Source organism: Solenopsis invicta, chromosome 15 (assembly GCF_016802725.1).
Source record: "Solenopsis invicta isolate M01_SB chromosome 15, UNIL_Sinv_3.0, whole genome shotgun sequence".
Taxonomy (NCBI): Eukaryota; Metazoa; Arthropoda; class Insecta; order Hymenoptera; family Formicidae; genus Solenopsis; species Solenopsis invicta.
The window spans coordinates 6,924,110-6,939,748 of record NC_052678.1 but is presented as its reverse complement, the minus strand read 5'-3'; the positions used below and the strand labels follow the sequence as shown (position 1 = coordinate 6,939,748).

Below are 15,639 nucleotides of genomic sequence, written 5' to 3'. Positions count from 1 at the left end.
GGAGAGGACACGAGAAACGATGTTCATTTTAATAAAGTGTAACATTCTGAAATTAAGAGCGTTTAATAAGAGGACTCTTCGTACTTGATGAATTTAACGAGAAACGACGTGAACATTGTGTCTAGAGAGATACTATACGAAAGATATCGAGAATCGCATATTTTATTCAGCGCGGAATTTCCTGGATAAAGAGACGCTTCACTATGCGTTCGTTTGAATCGCTTAAGCGCCAATTGCATTATCTCTTTTTGCGCCTGTAGAATAATTAATTTGACGTAAGGACGGATGAGTTATACGCTAGTGACGATCGATCAGCACGTTTCGCAATGCTACGAAAGTACGACGTAAGTGGCGAAAATGAATTATCGATGACGAACGACACGTACGCGGATAATATATATTTTGATATCCGGTCGTATACGTGCTCGCGCGACGAGGCGCGTCGGTTATTTTGTCACTGGGCCCACGTTTCCCGTTTCTCTTTCGTGGCACAAAGGGGACGACGAAGAAGAAGGAGCCCCGGGATCGGTGACGAACGCGGCCGCGTGTCGCAATCCGCAAACAAAAGCGGCGGGGCCACGTGCTCGCGCGTTTTCCGTCGGAGATTTCCCAATCATCCTCGACGGTTCGTCCCGCCTCCGGAATATTTAACAATCGCCCCGGTCGAATTCAATCTCATCTTGAAGAGAGAGAGAGAGAGAGAGAGAGAGAGAGAGAGAAAAGTTCTACACTGATAAAAAGAACTACTCGATTCAAATATGTCATTATATCATCAAAGAACTCATTTACATCGAACAGCTGAATATTACTTGTAAATATTACTGGCTTGATATAAATTGATGGTTTCTTTAATAGTATTAATAATTTAATTGCACTAAAAGTAATTTTTTCTCTCACACAGCGCATGCACGGAACGTAAAATCGATGAAGTTGTTTCTCAACTGAGAAAAAAAGTCAAAATACCTGTATTTGCAAGCAAATGTTACTTGTGACATTTTCTCCCTCTTTAATATTTATTGGTTATAAAAAAAATTAATTTTGATGACGCAGTATACATTTCTGCCAAATATATCTTATTTTTTAAAGTAATTGATTTATTTGCTAGGAACAAAATTTTAATACGTTACCGTATTTAAATAAAGAGTTATTTTGGCGAATAAATTTGTATATTTCCACAAATAAGTTTCGAAGCATCCTCTTCTCAATGTCACTTCATAAGCTCGAAAAAAAAAATGTGATGCTTTAAAAAAAGAAATAAAATTTCCATAAATCTTTGTTATCTTAAAAGGTTGTGTAAAAGCGGATTTAAAAGAATCAAGATAATTTATGGCATGTCAAATTGATTCCAATAAATCTTAAATTCATTGCCTTTAATCTTGTTGTAGATAATTTTGTTGCGAAATCGCGCAACAAAATCGTAATGAATCTAGAGTTTTAGAGATCTGAACGTTGTGTTGATAAAATGAAAATCTCATATTTGCCCCGTTGCATAATTAATACGTAAAGTTGTTACGAGATTTATTGCTTTCGTTAGAATTTTCAGTTTCGGCGTACTTACAATTTTTATGCCCCTCGCGTTCTTGAAATTGCGGTGATTAAACGAAGCTTATCTTTGCCATTAAAAAAAAAGCCGCAAGTAGGTCATCTCGCACGCCGCAAGATAAGGTGTTTACGACAACGTCGCGTATTTCCTTTCGGTTTCGCATTTATCGAGACACGACGATCTTTATCCGTTGTTCGCGGAATTCTCGCGCGCCATTCGTATAAACGAGTTTCCGCAGGAAGCTTGTCTCCAATTAAAGTATCTTCCATCTTCACCGTGGCTTTCGAAAGGCCACAGGTTGTCCCGGGTCATAATCGAGCTTAAATTCAGCGCGTGGCGATAAGCCGCACATTGGTCCGAAAAGGTGGTTTGCTGCTGAAAAGTCCAAATTACAAAATATAACTGAAGCTGGAATTTATACTGCCGATATATAGAAGAATGTTTATATATGTATATTGTAAGAAAAATTAAAATAATATCGCCTTTCTAGCTGGAAATCCAAATTGGGAAATACGCGAACGCTAATCGCCCCAGCACACGATGACTTTAAAAGTAAATTACATCACGGTATTATTAATAAAATGAACATATTGTTAGATTCTCTAATTTTTCTTTTACAAATCGTGTAAACAACATTAATCTACTGAGAACCGATAAATCTTTTGGCTGATTTTTACAGTTTTACACGTAAAATTTTGTTAACTACGTCATTGTATTGGTCTATAAAAAACAAATGGCACCACTTCAGAACTGATATATTATTATTACTTCGTAATAAATGTATAAGTGTATATGAATGTAAAATAGGCAATGAAATTCACTTAAATCTTAAATCATCAAAAGCTGATATATTGCTTCCTCTAAAGGTTAAACCGTTTTGCAGCTATGTTTGCAAAATGCTGCTGTAAAACACATAATCTGACAAAAATTTACAGATTTCAAGGTTGTCGAAGTCGACCGGAGTGATGAGTTACCTGGTTGCTTCTTAATACTGCAGATTGACTCTATAAGATCCAATAATAAAATTTCATTTATTAATGATTTTTATCGTGAGTCTCATGAATATAAATATTTCATTTTTTTCTTTATTGTTTAGTGAAGAATATATGTACTTAAAATTATGCATATAAATGTTCACATTGATACTACCCTGGATATAAAAGTTATCGAATTTTGAGCAGCAAACCACCTTTTGGGATCAATGTGCGCCGGCCGGCTGGTCGGAGCTCTCCTCGACGAGATGCCAAATAGAAAGACGCGGTCGCGCTTTCTCCGGCCGCGTGCGTGTTATAACGCTCGCACGAAGATCTGTCTCTGCTTTTCCGTTCGTGCCGTGGAACCGATAAACTTCTCGCTTGTGTGACCAGCAGATTTGAATTATTCATTATACACAGATTATAATTTCGATAATCGTTCGAATAAATTGAAACGGCTCTCTCCAATTCCAGAGGACGATGGGACGTTCACGTTGTGTCCCTTTCGAGTATCGCGCTCTGATTCATCTGAATCGACAGTGGGTCATACGGATTTTACGAAAATCGCCACCGTAAATTGTTCGCCGAGGCAGCCTTTTAACGCGGTTAAATTCTCGTGCAGCGCGAAATAAATCGACACGGCCGTGGCGCCGATGACACGCCGGATCCTCAAGGCCGGAATATTTTTCTTCGTCGGCAACCACGGCGATTTCCCTTGCTGCTGTATTTGCGCGTACTCCTCGTTCTTCACCCCTTCCCCCCTCCCCCCTTCATCGTGCTTTCTATTTTCGACGGTACGAAACCGTGACCGTGTATGATCGCGGCCAATATTTATCCGAAGGAAGCATACGGTTAATACGAATGTACACACTAACATGCAGTCTTGTGTTTACTAAGAAATCGAACGTTCGAGAATCGTTACCGTTTCGAAATCCCTGCGTCATTCTTCTTCCCGGTGCTAAAAGATTGCTCTCCAGTGTCTTTCCCTCTTTTCTCCCGCCTAAAAATTTTATTTTTTCTTTAAAGTATATTTTAATAAATAAAGTTTTGGCAATTTTTGTGTGTATGTACGTACACAACTTTATAAATTTGTATGTAATTCATGTATCAATTTATATATTAAATACATAAAGCAAATACCTGATGTCTCCATCGAAATAAATTGATGCATATTTTTAACATAACTTGATGTTTTATCAATTGTGATCAGTGATATGTCTCGCGTATGTACTTTTATATAAATACCTAGAGAGTGCGTTAGTGCGGAACAGTGCAGCCAACCAAATGCTCCATTGTACCAAAGCTCACTTCAACTAGAACCCTAGATATCTGGAAAAGAAGCGAATGATTGGTATTACGAGCCCTGATTGGCCATCGCAAATGCTAATAGGTTTGTTCGAGTTGCTTGAAATCCTCAAAAATTTTTGCACTCGAGATGAAATAAATATATATTCGATCGTAAGAAAGAGAGAAAGACGACAAAAAAATTAATTCAAAAAGGGCAGCAACACGAACAGGCCTAATGATGTAATTTACTACGTTTAAATTATAAATATTTCTTTAAAGAATGGAATGACTAATTGGCCAGTTTCATACGGATGTTATTAAGGGCCACTTGCACCAATGCCGATTAACTTAATCGGCTGATTTTTCTATCGGAATTGACCAATCGTATTTGTCGTTAAATAAAAACGACAAATGCGATTTGGTCAATTCCGAGAGACAAATCAGTCGATTAAGTTAAAGTTGGTTTATAATAGCCGTAACCATAAGAATTTGACCAATTATGGTCGATTTATAAAAGAATAGTCGACTACGATTGGTAAATTTCTTACGGTAACGGCTATAAACCAACTCTTAATGGTGATGTGTAAAGTGTAGTAATTAATTCGGCAATCATTAATAACATGAATCACAGATATCTATCTAACAACTAGATCGCTACCTTCGGCTGAATAGCTGTGTCCGACAGGATATCCGGATTCGGCCATCTTACCCAACAAGAAAATGGCGTCTACGCGTAGATTAGGTTAGTGCGTATGTGTTTGACAGGTTTGACAACTAAACCGGTTAACCGCTGAGCACCGTTGAGCATATTAATTGCGATTATCGAGTGTGTTTTTTCGATATCGTGCCATAATGACAAGCAAGAGCGGCATTAGAGCGGCATTGGAGCTGCCATTTTGTTGTAGGTAACATGGCTGAAACCGGATATCCTTCCTGCCTCAATACTGTCATATGCTAATGCCACAGGTTAGCGATCTAGTTTAGTATAGATATCTGTGACATGAATGAGCCTTGCACACTGAACGTGATGGACAACGAGCGATGAGTGATATCCAATGAGGGCTCTGTATCTTTATAAATACAGTTTTTAAGTTTTGCCTCGACTCTACGTTTATATTTCGCGCGCTACGTACGCTGCGACCGCGACATTTCGAGGCTCTCGATTCACCGACGGATAATCGAATCGCCTGATACGCAGTTGCACGCAATGGCGGATACCATGGTTGACGTCGTTGCCTACAGCATGTTTTGGTGATCCCGTTAAATTATGGATTAAGGGCCAGTTTCACAACTTAGTTTAACCGGAGTTTAAACCTTTAAACTTGGTTTACGGTAAATATTGTGTCCCACAACTGTCTTAAACCTCGGTTAACGTTGTTAAACTGCGGTTAAAGTTGAACGGCGAAATTCGGGCGTTTAAGGTAGATAACCGAGGTTTAATACTGCAGCGCCACTGCTTTCAGTAATCTTTCGAGTATTGTACTTCATGGCTGATATCTCCACGGAATTGTAAAAAGGTTATGTTGCAAGATATGGGTCTGGAATATATGTTATCGTCATCTGACGATGAAGATTTTGTGCAAATAATAAATCGACGCCCGAGAATAATTAGAAGACGACCGTCATATTTTGAAGAATTTGATGACATTGATTTTTATGCTCGATTTCGCTTAACCAAGGAATCTGTTACTGCAGTCTAAGAGAAATCAAAGAAGAAATTTCTTATAAAACAGAACAGTAAAAATAGTTTTGTAATATTATTAAATTAGTACTTATAGATTACATACTATAATTACGATGACCATATGTGTTTTTCCAAAGAACAGTTTTTTTTTTATTTTGAGTGGCTGTCTTTTAGATTTATTTATTTTTTTCAAAACTCAATTTTGTCTTTCATTCTAATCTGTTGTTCTTTATTTTATGAGAAATTTTTTTCTAATTAGTGTTCCAATGTTTAATGTACTTAATAAAGTGTAAATTTTTACAGTAACAATTGAATTTAATTGTTTAGTTCAAACTGATTTGGAAACATGTAAGAAGAAAACTTTAAAACTTTTAAATTTGTTCATTACTTTTTGCCTTGGTGTATAGAACCTGTAATATCTCATTCCCTACTCTTCGGTAACAACCAATCACACTACTTGTTCTAGAAGAAAGATAAGTCTGTTGAAGTTTCTTCGCATAGATTATAGGTTTACGTAACCTAGAGTTAAAATTTGGTTGTGAAACGCGATAGAAGTTTAACCGTGGCGTTAAACTTGACGGTAGTTCAACTAAGCTCGGGTTAAACCCAAAGTTGTGAAACTGGGCCTAAGATCGTTTTGCCGCTTTTTAATTCCTAGGGAATTCGCCTTCGTGCGCAGGCCGTACGGGTTTCGTGGCAAAAGTGCGCCGGAAAGTTCTGCCGGAAGCGTCGTACGCTCGGCAGGCAAAGAAGTAGGTTAGATTCTTAGACATCTAATCAGAACGTCTGTTATCCCTCGTAGACGCCAAAGTGAAATGCCGGACCGTTCATCGCAGGATTCCTACTTGGAACGTACCTTTTCACATCTGTCTCACCCTTAACCGAACGAAAATGTCGAGCGAGAGTAAAGGCTATCGCGGGGTGCCACCTCGCTGGCTCGACTGCCCGCGCAAAGCGATGAAGCTGATCCAGGGTAAGTTTCTGGCTTTCAAAACGCCTCTGTCCTCGGCTTACGACAGCCAGGTGTCCGAGGGATGTCGCTTTACCCTTGATATGCTCTTCGACTATCTGAAAAGTGAGAAACTAAAGATGGGTCTGTGGATTGACCTGACCAATACGTCAAGGTTTTACAATAAGGAAAGTATAGAGGATTACAATTGTAAATACGTGAAACTGCAATGCCGTGGCCATGGCGAGACCCCGTCTGAGGAGCAGACTCGCGCCTTTGTCCAGCTTTGCAGCAATTTCATTGCTCACAATCCACTGGAGATCATTGGTGTGCATTGCACGCATGGTTTCAACAGGACTGGTTTTCTCGTAATTAGTTACATGGTAGAGGTAGACGGTACCAGTGTTGACGCTGGTCTAGCGGAGTTTGCCACTGCAAGGCCACCTGGAATTTATAAGGGTGATTACATAAAGGAATTATATAAGAGGTATGACGACGAGGAAGATGCTCCACCACCACCCGCAAGACCGGCATGGTGTCTGGAATACGACGATGCCAACGTCCCGGACTTGGACGAGGGACCAAGCACAGAGAACGAAAGTTGTGAGGAGGAGAAAAGTGGCAAGAGAAAGAGACGCGAGAACTCTTTTAATAGAAATCCAGTGTTTATGGCTGGTGTACCTGGTGTTACTCCTATACTAGAAAAAAAGAAGCTATTCGGAATCCAGAGGCGAGTCCAGGAGATCTGTGGTTGGAAGGATTCAGGATTTCCAGGTTCTCAGCCTGTATCCATGGATTGCGACAATATAATGCTGTTACACACAAAGCCATATAGAGTATCTTGGAAAGCTGATGGTACAAGGTCAGTTGGAAATTTATTTGTTACTTTTAATGTCACTTCCATATGTACATTGAATATTTAATGTACAAAAAATGAAAAAAAAAGCTTCATAACTCATATAACTTGTTTTTTTTGTTTAGGTACATGATGCTAGTACAAGGTGACGGAGAAGTATTTTTCGTAGACAGGGACAACTGCGTTTTTGAAGTAAATGGCTTGAAATTTCCACATGGACGAGAAAACCGAAGTCTGAGAGATACTTTGATGGATGGTGTAAATATTTTTATATCTTTCCTAATAGCTGTTTTATAGAACTATGGAAAACATTGGAATTGTACCTTCTACATAATCTTAATTTTGCAGGAAATGGTAATCGACAAAGATAAGGGTAAAAATATTCCTAGATATTTGGTGTATGACGTTATTATGTACGACGGACAGGATGTTAGTAAATTACCATTCGATCCTGATCGTTATTCCATTATCGAGACTAAGATAATCGCCGGTAGAAACAAAGCTATGAGGGAAGGTCGATTGATAAAAGAACGGGAGCCGTTCTCAGTGCGACTGAAGTACTTCTGGGATGTGACTCAGAGCAAGAGTCTGTTGGGCGAGAAATTTGCTAAGCAGCTCTCTCACGAACCGGACGGTTTGATATTTCAACCTGCCAAGGAGAAATACTGCACGGGAGTGTCCAGGGAGGTCTTAAAATGGAAGCCGCTATCGTTGAACTCTGTAGATTTTAAATTGAAGATCGTCACGGAGTCAGGTGTGGGGATTGTGCCACGAAAGATCGGTCATCTTTATGTGGGTGGATTGAGTACGCCGTTTAGCACAATAAAGATCACCAAGCAGATAAGAGACTTGGACAACGCTATTGTCGAGTGTAAATTCGAAAATGGTCAATGGGTCTTCATGCGTCAGCGAATAGACAAGTCGTATCCCAATTCCGTCACAACCGCCGAGTCTGTGTGCAAGAGCATCAACAAGCCGGTTACAAAGGAGCGGCTATTGGATTATATCGAGAGATACAGATTTGCACGGGATGACGCAGATCTTATGCCACCACCAAACAAAAAATCTAAACTATCTTAAATGCATTGTATCATTATCATTATTATATTATTATCAATCATAAATGTGTCGCGATTTTTACAACGCGATGTTTCAACAATTGTCCAAGGAATGAAGACTTAGAACGATCTATATTTATTTAATTAGAATTACAGACAATTTTAGTTCCGAGGAACTTAATTTTAGTCCGCTATAGTTACAACAAATTTTAATTGATTTTTTAGGAATGTTAAATAGGTTGAAAATAATTGTATAATATCTACTTGCCTACTATAGAATAGAGAAGAAAAGAATAATGAGCATCATGAATAATAGACCATTCACTAGAGGTCCTCCCAGCGTAATTAATTACGTATTTAATTTTGTGATAAAAAAAAGAACGCGCTGTTCTTAATCAGGATTATTTTTTATCAAAATATTTCAGTTTGTTTTCATTGTAAAATATACATATTTTGATGACTTGAGATTAATAATTGTTGAATAAAAAGACTTTGTAATAATATATTCACGCTTTATTATTATTTACCTCACATTTAATTAATAGAATAAAACGATTATATGTTTATTTCTTTTATTTATCAGTCCTTTCTTAATAATATTATATTCATGATACATTCTATTATATTCAATATTTTTATTTGAGAGAAATAATAGTATAATTTAAAAAAAAGAATTCATGAGAAAAATTAAAAAGAAATGCAGGATAAAATTTATTTGTAGACTTGTTTTTTGGAGAAAAATGATTCTAAAAATTGGAAGCTGTTCCATAATGTAGTTAAGAATTCTTTTATATGGCACAAAAGTTCATCTTTTTTATATTTTTTTACATTTTGCATTTGCAGATCGTACCGTACTGCTGTGGTACGCGAAGGACTTCACGTCGAAAGACCGCAAATCTCTACGCGTTAACATAGAATTTGATCACGCGACTTTGATACGTTGGTCCCCGGATGGAAAGGCATTTATCATTCACAAAGCCGTAGCCAATACTATCGAAGTGTACAAGATCGCAAAGAAACCGGACGGTCACTTGGCCTCTGCAACCAAGGCTCTGGAGTTTCCACAGGTTTAATGATTTTGTCTTTGTTATTTATTCAAAATACTTATTGTTTATATCTCTCAGTAAAAATTTTTAAAAAATAATAGTAAATAATATAATTGTGTTATATATTTTGTGTTTCATCTAGTATTATTTAGTCATGATTTAAGTTACTGTATAAATTTGATACTTTGTAGAATCTTTTTATGTATATTAATGTTTTTATTACTACAGCGTCACACCGATGATGTTGTTGGAATGGATATCGCGTGCACCGGCAAATACATCATCACGTGCAGTAAAGTGAACGATCTCATTATATGGGATTTGAAGGGACAGACGTTGGCGACGGTGGAGATGCATTTAGGATCTACTTATCGGGCACGTATATCACCTTGCGGCCGATTCGTTGCTGCTTCGGGTAAACTGTTTCATGTTAAACAAATCATACAATTTCGCCAGCTATGAGAAAAATATATATTTTATCTTTTAATACTTTCCACTCGCAAGGCTTTACACCGGATGTGAACGTGTGGGAGGTGGTCTTCAGCAAATCTGGAGAGTTCAAGACAGTGGCCAAGGCATTTGACCTCGCTGGGCATACGTCCGGAGTTCATGATTTCGGTTTCAGCGCCGATACTAGCCAGATGGCCACCGTGTCTAAGGACGGGACATATCGTTTCTACAACACAAAAAGTAACGTAACAGTATTACTAACAAAATAACTACGATCTAAGCGTGAAATGTACGAAATTCTTAAATGCAACGCGCGTTTGTTCCTTTTCAGTCGAATTCGAAAAGGGAGAAGATCCGCACGTTTTGATGACCGGCACTTGGAACACGACGTCACCAGCGAGCCTCGTCTTATCTCCGAACGCGGAGGTCCTCGTGATCGCCCATGGATCGTCAATATCCTTTTATTCTACCATTACTGGTGCTCTGGATACCACCATAGAAGATATCTTTCTTGGTAAATAAAATTACATATTCAGTTTACATAATTAATTTTCGCGATGCATTTAGAGAACTCTTGTCAAACTCTTCAATTTTCTTTTACAGGACCAATAACATGCCTGGCATTCGACGCTATGGGAGAATATCTGTTGGCTGCGGGCGATAAACATATCAAAATTTTTCGCAATGTGACTGGATACCGCACCACAATAGAGTCTGCTAAACGCAAACTGGAGCAGCGGCAGACGCAGGCGACGAAAGAACGTTTGGAAAAGATGATTCGCGATAACAAGGAATTGCTCGAGAAGCTGGGAGAAAAATGTCCAGAATGACAATGAATTCGCTCTCCCTCCATTGTCTTATGAAGAGATTGATTAAAGATATAAATAAAATTATCTCGGGGTCTAATGCTTTCTATATCATGTAAATATTAATACATGAATTTATCTATTTTCTGCAAATAAAGATAATTTTCGTATGCATGAATAACCTCCAAACATTTGATTCTTAATGTCATCTACATTCTACAGTAAATTTACATATAGATTTAAATAAATTTCAGAAATCTGTGTAGGCGACATTAGGAATAAACTGTTTTTTTTTTTTAACCTTACCCTACTCTTCCTCTATTTTTTAGCTCATTATGCGTTTCTAAAAAATTGTTCTAAAACTTTGAACTTATGTTCTACGTAGTACGATATAATACAATAAATACAAAAATTGTACATAACCTCAGTTTAACCAATCTATAATCTATCTGCAAAAACGGATTATATTTTCTATTTACGAATAAAATAGACGAATTAGAAAACACTTTGTTTTCTAAATTCACTTCAAATCTATCATATAAATAACGATATTAAATTCGATCGCAAATTAATATTCTAATTAAAATATGTAACAGTATATTATATTTCAAACATAATGAAAATAAATACAAATAAAGTTAGATTATAATCAAGACAGCCAAACAGTATTATCAGAGAGGAACCTGAGAGCGGCCACGGCGGCCTTTTTCCTATAACGCTTCGAAACTCCCGTACACTAGTGACGCACATCTATTCTGGTCAGAATAGGAACTACGTGTCACATCCATTTTGCAACCCGCCGTTAAAAACAGTGTGGATGTTAGCACGGACAACAACCCACATCCATCTCACGAGAAATGGATGTAGGTTGTTGTCCGTGCTAACAACATTTTGCTGCAAATAAAATCTGACGCGTAACGCGTATGTTGCATCCAGAACAGGGGTCGAGAATGTGCACAAATGATTAATTACGTCTACTTTCGCGTAATTTTTTATTTATTATAGTCTGAATTATTTACATTAACATTGATATTAATACATATCAATACGTTTATGCCCATATTTTGCACAATCATATTTTTACTTAAAAAAGATGTTTAATAGTAACAGAGAGAATTTGGTTCTTTAATAAAGAAACATTCATTTTACGCAGTACTTAAAAAATAATTGTAATTAACATCGCATCATATGATGAAGAAGAAATAAATGTCTTTCCACGAATAAATATACCATCTTTTTATTTTTACATAACTCTTTATTATTTAAATGTCTTCAAATTATGCTTTTGAAAAAAATAGCTTTTTTAATTTTTTTAAATCTTGACGCAACTCTCTCTCCCTCTCTCACTCTTTCTCTCTTTCTCTCTTTCTCTTTTAACGTGATTGTCCTTTAATTGTTTAGGCCTTCAGTTAGAGAGAGAAAGCATCGCGGTGATAGACATGCAGCAAGCGGCGATAATAATGTAATAATCAATGAAATATATGGATACTTGAGTATTATTTTTATTCTCTAACTTACAAACGTGAAGATTATTGATCTGATTTTAATACAACCTTTCAACAGTTTTTACGAAATATCACGTAAAGATTAATCAAAACTTTACAAAAAAAAAAATTAATTAAGAATTATATAATAATATACGATATAAGGTATTAAAGTGTTAATCAGTAAAGTAACGGATTTTAATCAAATTCTTCTCGATATTAATCGATGGCAATTGTGGAAATGATGGAAATGGGATGGCAATGGGATGGAAATATTGGAATGAATGCAATGATGTTAATGGAATGGCAATAATGGAAATGATGACAATGACAATATATATAGCCTGACGGCAATGACGGCAATGGTGGAAATGATGGCAATTATGTCAATGTTCTCGATGTTAATGATGGCAATGGAATGGCAATATGGAAATAGAATCGCATAATGAAATGAATGCAATGATGGAAATGTTATCAAAAAAATGGCAATGATGGCAATAATAAAAATGGTGGCAATGTCGGCAGTGGCGGCAATGGCGTAATAATAATGGCAATGATGAAAATGGGATGACAATGATGGCAACGATGGCAATAATAACAATGATGGAAAAGATGAAAAATAGGCCATCCCATTGGATGGCATTGATGGAAAGAATGCAATAATAGAATGCAATTATCGATTCCTGAATGACACGAGCTTGCTGCTGTATTTGGGCTGCAGCCATATAATATTTCCATTTCATCATAGAATGGACAACGTTTAGTTGCAGTTCCACTAACATTATTATCTCTTTGGCATTTAAAGTATGCAAGTTTTAAATTTTTTAATTTTAGCTTTATCTGCTCTGCAGTTTTATTGTAACCTCTTTGTTCCACTAATGAAACAAGTAGCCGGAAAATTTCAACATGTTTATGTCTTTTTCCATCCATTATTGATAATATTTGTTTTTCCGTGCATAATTCTAAAAAAACACGCGTCTCCTCTTCTTCCCAATTTTGTCTTTTTTTACACATTATAATAATTATCGCAGATTTATTTTCACAAGACGAAGACATAATTAACTATTAACTGAAGAAAACTTGAGAAAACCTAAATCGCCAATTACATAATACGATAATATTTTATCATGATGGATCAAATCGCTAAAGTGAAAAAAGTAAGACATATATCAGTCAAAGTTCGAAATTTTTGAGTAAAATTTTTTTTGCCAATTTCTACAATATTTCTGCGTTCTGATAACCCCCAGAAGAGTTCAAACTTTTATCACGATTTATCGAATCGCTAAAGTGAAAAACGAAAGACTTATATCAGTCAAAGATTAAAAGCTTTGAGTAAAATTTTTTTTGCGAATTTCTCCAATATCTCTGTGTTCTGATAGCCACCCGGGGAGTTCTAACTTTTATGATAATGGACCGAATTGCTAAAGTGAAAAACGTAAGACTTATATCAGTCAAAGTTCGAAATTTTCGAGTAAAATTTTTTAGCGATTTTTTCCAATATTTCTGTCTTTTGATAGCCCCCAGAAGATTTCTAACCTATATCATGATGGATCGAATCACTAAAATGAAAAACGAAAGACTTATATCAGACAAAGTAAGAAATATTTGAGCAAAATTTTTTTTGCCATATTCTACAAAATTTCTGTGTTCTGATAGCCCCAAGAAGAGTTGTAACTTTTATCACGATGTATCGAATTGTTGAACCGAAAAAGGGAAGACTTATATCAGTCAAATTTCGAAATTTTTTAGTAGAAATTTTTTTTGCGAATTTCTTTAATATCTCTGTGTTCTGATAGCCCCGAGAAGAGTTCTAACTTTTATCATAATGGATCAAATCGTTAAAGTGAAAAACGAAAAAGTTATACCAATCAAAGTACGAAATTTTTGAGTAAAACTTTTTGCGAATTTCTCAAATATCTCTGTGTTTTTATAGCCCCCAGAAGAGTTCTAACTTTTATCATAATAGATCGAATCGCTAAAGTGCAAGACGAAAGAGTAATATCCGTCAAAGTTCGAAATTTTTGATTAAAATTGGTTTTTTTCCGAATTTCTCCAATATCTCTGTGTTCTGATAGCCCACAGAAGAGTTGTAACTTTTATCACGATGTATCGAATTTTTGAAGTGAAAAAAGGAAGACTTATATCAGTCAAATTTCAAAATTTTTGAGTAAAATTCTTTGTGTGAATTTCTTTAATATCTCTGTATTCTGATAGCCCCGAGAAGAGTTCTAACTTTTATCATTATGGATGAAATCGTTAAAGTGAAAAACGAAAGAGTTATATCAATCAAATTACGAATTTTTTGAGTAAAATTTTTTGCGAATTTCTCAAATATCTCTGCGTTTTTATAGCCCCCAGAAGAGTTCTAACTTTTATCATAAAAGATCGAATCGCTAAAGTGCAATTCGAAAGACTAATATCAGTCAAAGTTCGAAATTTTTGAGTAAAATTGGTTTTTTTCCGAATTTCTCCAATATCTCTGTGTTCTGATAGCCCACAGAAGAGTTGTAACTTTTATCACGATGTATCGAATTTTTGAAGTGAAAAAAGGAAGACTTATATCAGTCAAATTTCAAAATTTTTGAGTAAAATTTTTTTTGTGAATTTCTTTAATATCTCTCTGTTCTGATAGCCCCGAGAAGATTTCTAACCTTTATCATTATGGATCAAATCGTTAAAGTGAAAAACGAAAGAGTTATATCAATCAAAGTACGAAATTTTTGAGTAAAACTTTTTGCGAATTTCTCAAATATCTCTGTGTTTTTATAGCCCCCAGAAGAGTTCTAACTTTTATAATAATAGATCGAATCGCTAAAGTGCAAGACGAAAGAGTAATATCCGTCAAAGTTCGAAATTTTTGATTAAAATTGGTTTTTTTCCGAATTTCTCCAATATCTCTGTGTTCTGATAGCCCACAGAAGAGTTGTAACTTTTATCACGATGTATCGAATTTTTGAAGTGAAAAAAGGAAGACTTATATCAGTCAAATTTCAAAATTTTTGAGTAAAATTCTTTGTGTGAATTTCTTTAATATCTCTGTGTTCTGATAGCCCCGAGAAGAGTTCTAACTTTTATCATTATGGATGAAATCGTTAAAGTGAAAAACGAAAGAGTTATATCAATCAAATTACGAATTTTTTGAGTAAAATTTTTTGCGAATTTCTCAAATATCTCTGCGTTTTTATAGCCCACAGAAGAGTTCTAACTTTTATCATAAAAGATCGAATCGCTAAAGTGCAATTCGAAAGACTAATATCAGTCAAAGTTCGAAATTTTTGAGTAAAATTGGTTTTTTTCCGAATTTCTCCAATATCTCTGTGTTCTGATAGCCCACAGAAGAGTTGTAACTTTTATCACGATGTATCGAATTTTTGAAGTGAAAAAAGGAAGACTTATATCAGTCAAATTTCAAAATTTTTGAGTAAAATTTTTTTTGTGAATTTCTTTAATATCTCTCTGTTCTGATAGCCCCGAGAAGATTTCTAACCTTTATCATTATGGA

The 15,639-nt window shown here is 35.8% G+C and overlaps 2 protein-coding genes and 2 long non-coding RNA genes across 4 annotated transcripts in view; 2 read left to right on the top strand and 2 right to left on the bottom strand.

Annotated features, from left to right (window-relative positions):
* The window catches only part of LOC113004672, a 46,756-nt gene extending 41,588 nt beyond the window's left edge, over nucleotides 1-5,168 (bottom strand). The window contains exons 1-2 of the long non-coding RNA XR_005576406.1: nucleotides 3,658-5,168; nucleotides 3,440-3,517 (exon numbers count right to left, since the gene is read on the bottom strand). This is a non-coding gene — a long non-coding RNA (uncharacterized LOC113004672). The remainder of the gene's footprint in view (nucleotides 1-3,439; nucleotides 3,518-3,657) is intronic.
* A 913-nt stretch (nucleotides 5,169-6,081) lies between these two features.
* LOC105198938 (mRNA-capping enzyme) lies at nucleotides 6,082-8,779 on the top strand. The gene is made up of 3 exons (XM_011165811.3): nucleotides 6,082-7,299; nucleotides 7,419-7,551; nucleotides 7,642-8,779. Exons 1-3 carry the CDS (start codon nucleotides 6,380-6,382, stop codon nucleotides 8,371-8,373), a joined length of 1,785 nt encoding a protein of 594 aa, XP_011164113.1. The 5' UTR covers nucleotides 6,082-6,379; the 3' UTR covers nucleotides 8,374-8,779.
* An 886-nt stretch (nucleotides 8,780-9,665) lies between these two features.
* Nucleotides 9,666-10,834, top strand: LOC105198939 (transducin beta-like protein 2). Its single transcript, XM_039457716.1, has 3 exons — nucleotides 9,666-10,087; nucleotides 10,179-10,361; nucleotides 10,451-10,834. Exons 1-3 carry the CDS (start codon nucleotides 9,856-9,858, stop codon nucleotides 10,675-10,677), a joined length of 642 nt encoding a protein of 213 aa, XP_039313650.1. The 5' UTR covers nucleotides 9,666-9,855; the 3' UTR covers nucleotides 10,678-10,834.
* Nucleotides 9,855-11,330, bottom strand: LOC120359628. Its single transcript, XR_005576407.1, has 2 exons — nucleotides 10,960-11,330; nucleotides 9,855-10,073 (listed from the first exon to the last, which is right to left on the bottom strand). It is a non-coding gene; the product is annotated as an uncharacterized LOC120359628 (long non-coding RNA).
* Between the last annotated feature and the right edge of the window lie 4,309 nt (nucleotides 11,331-15,639).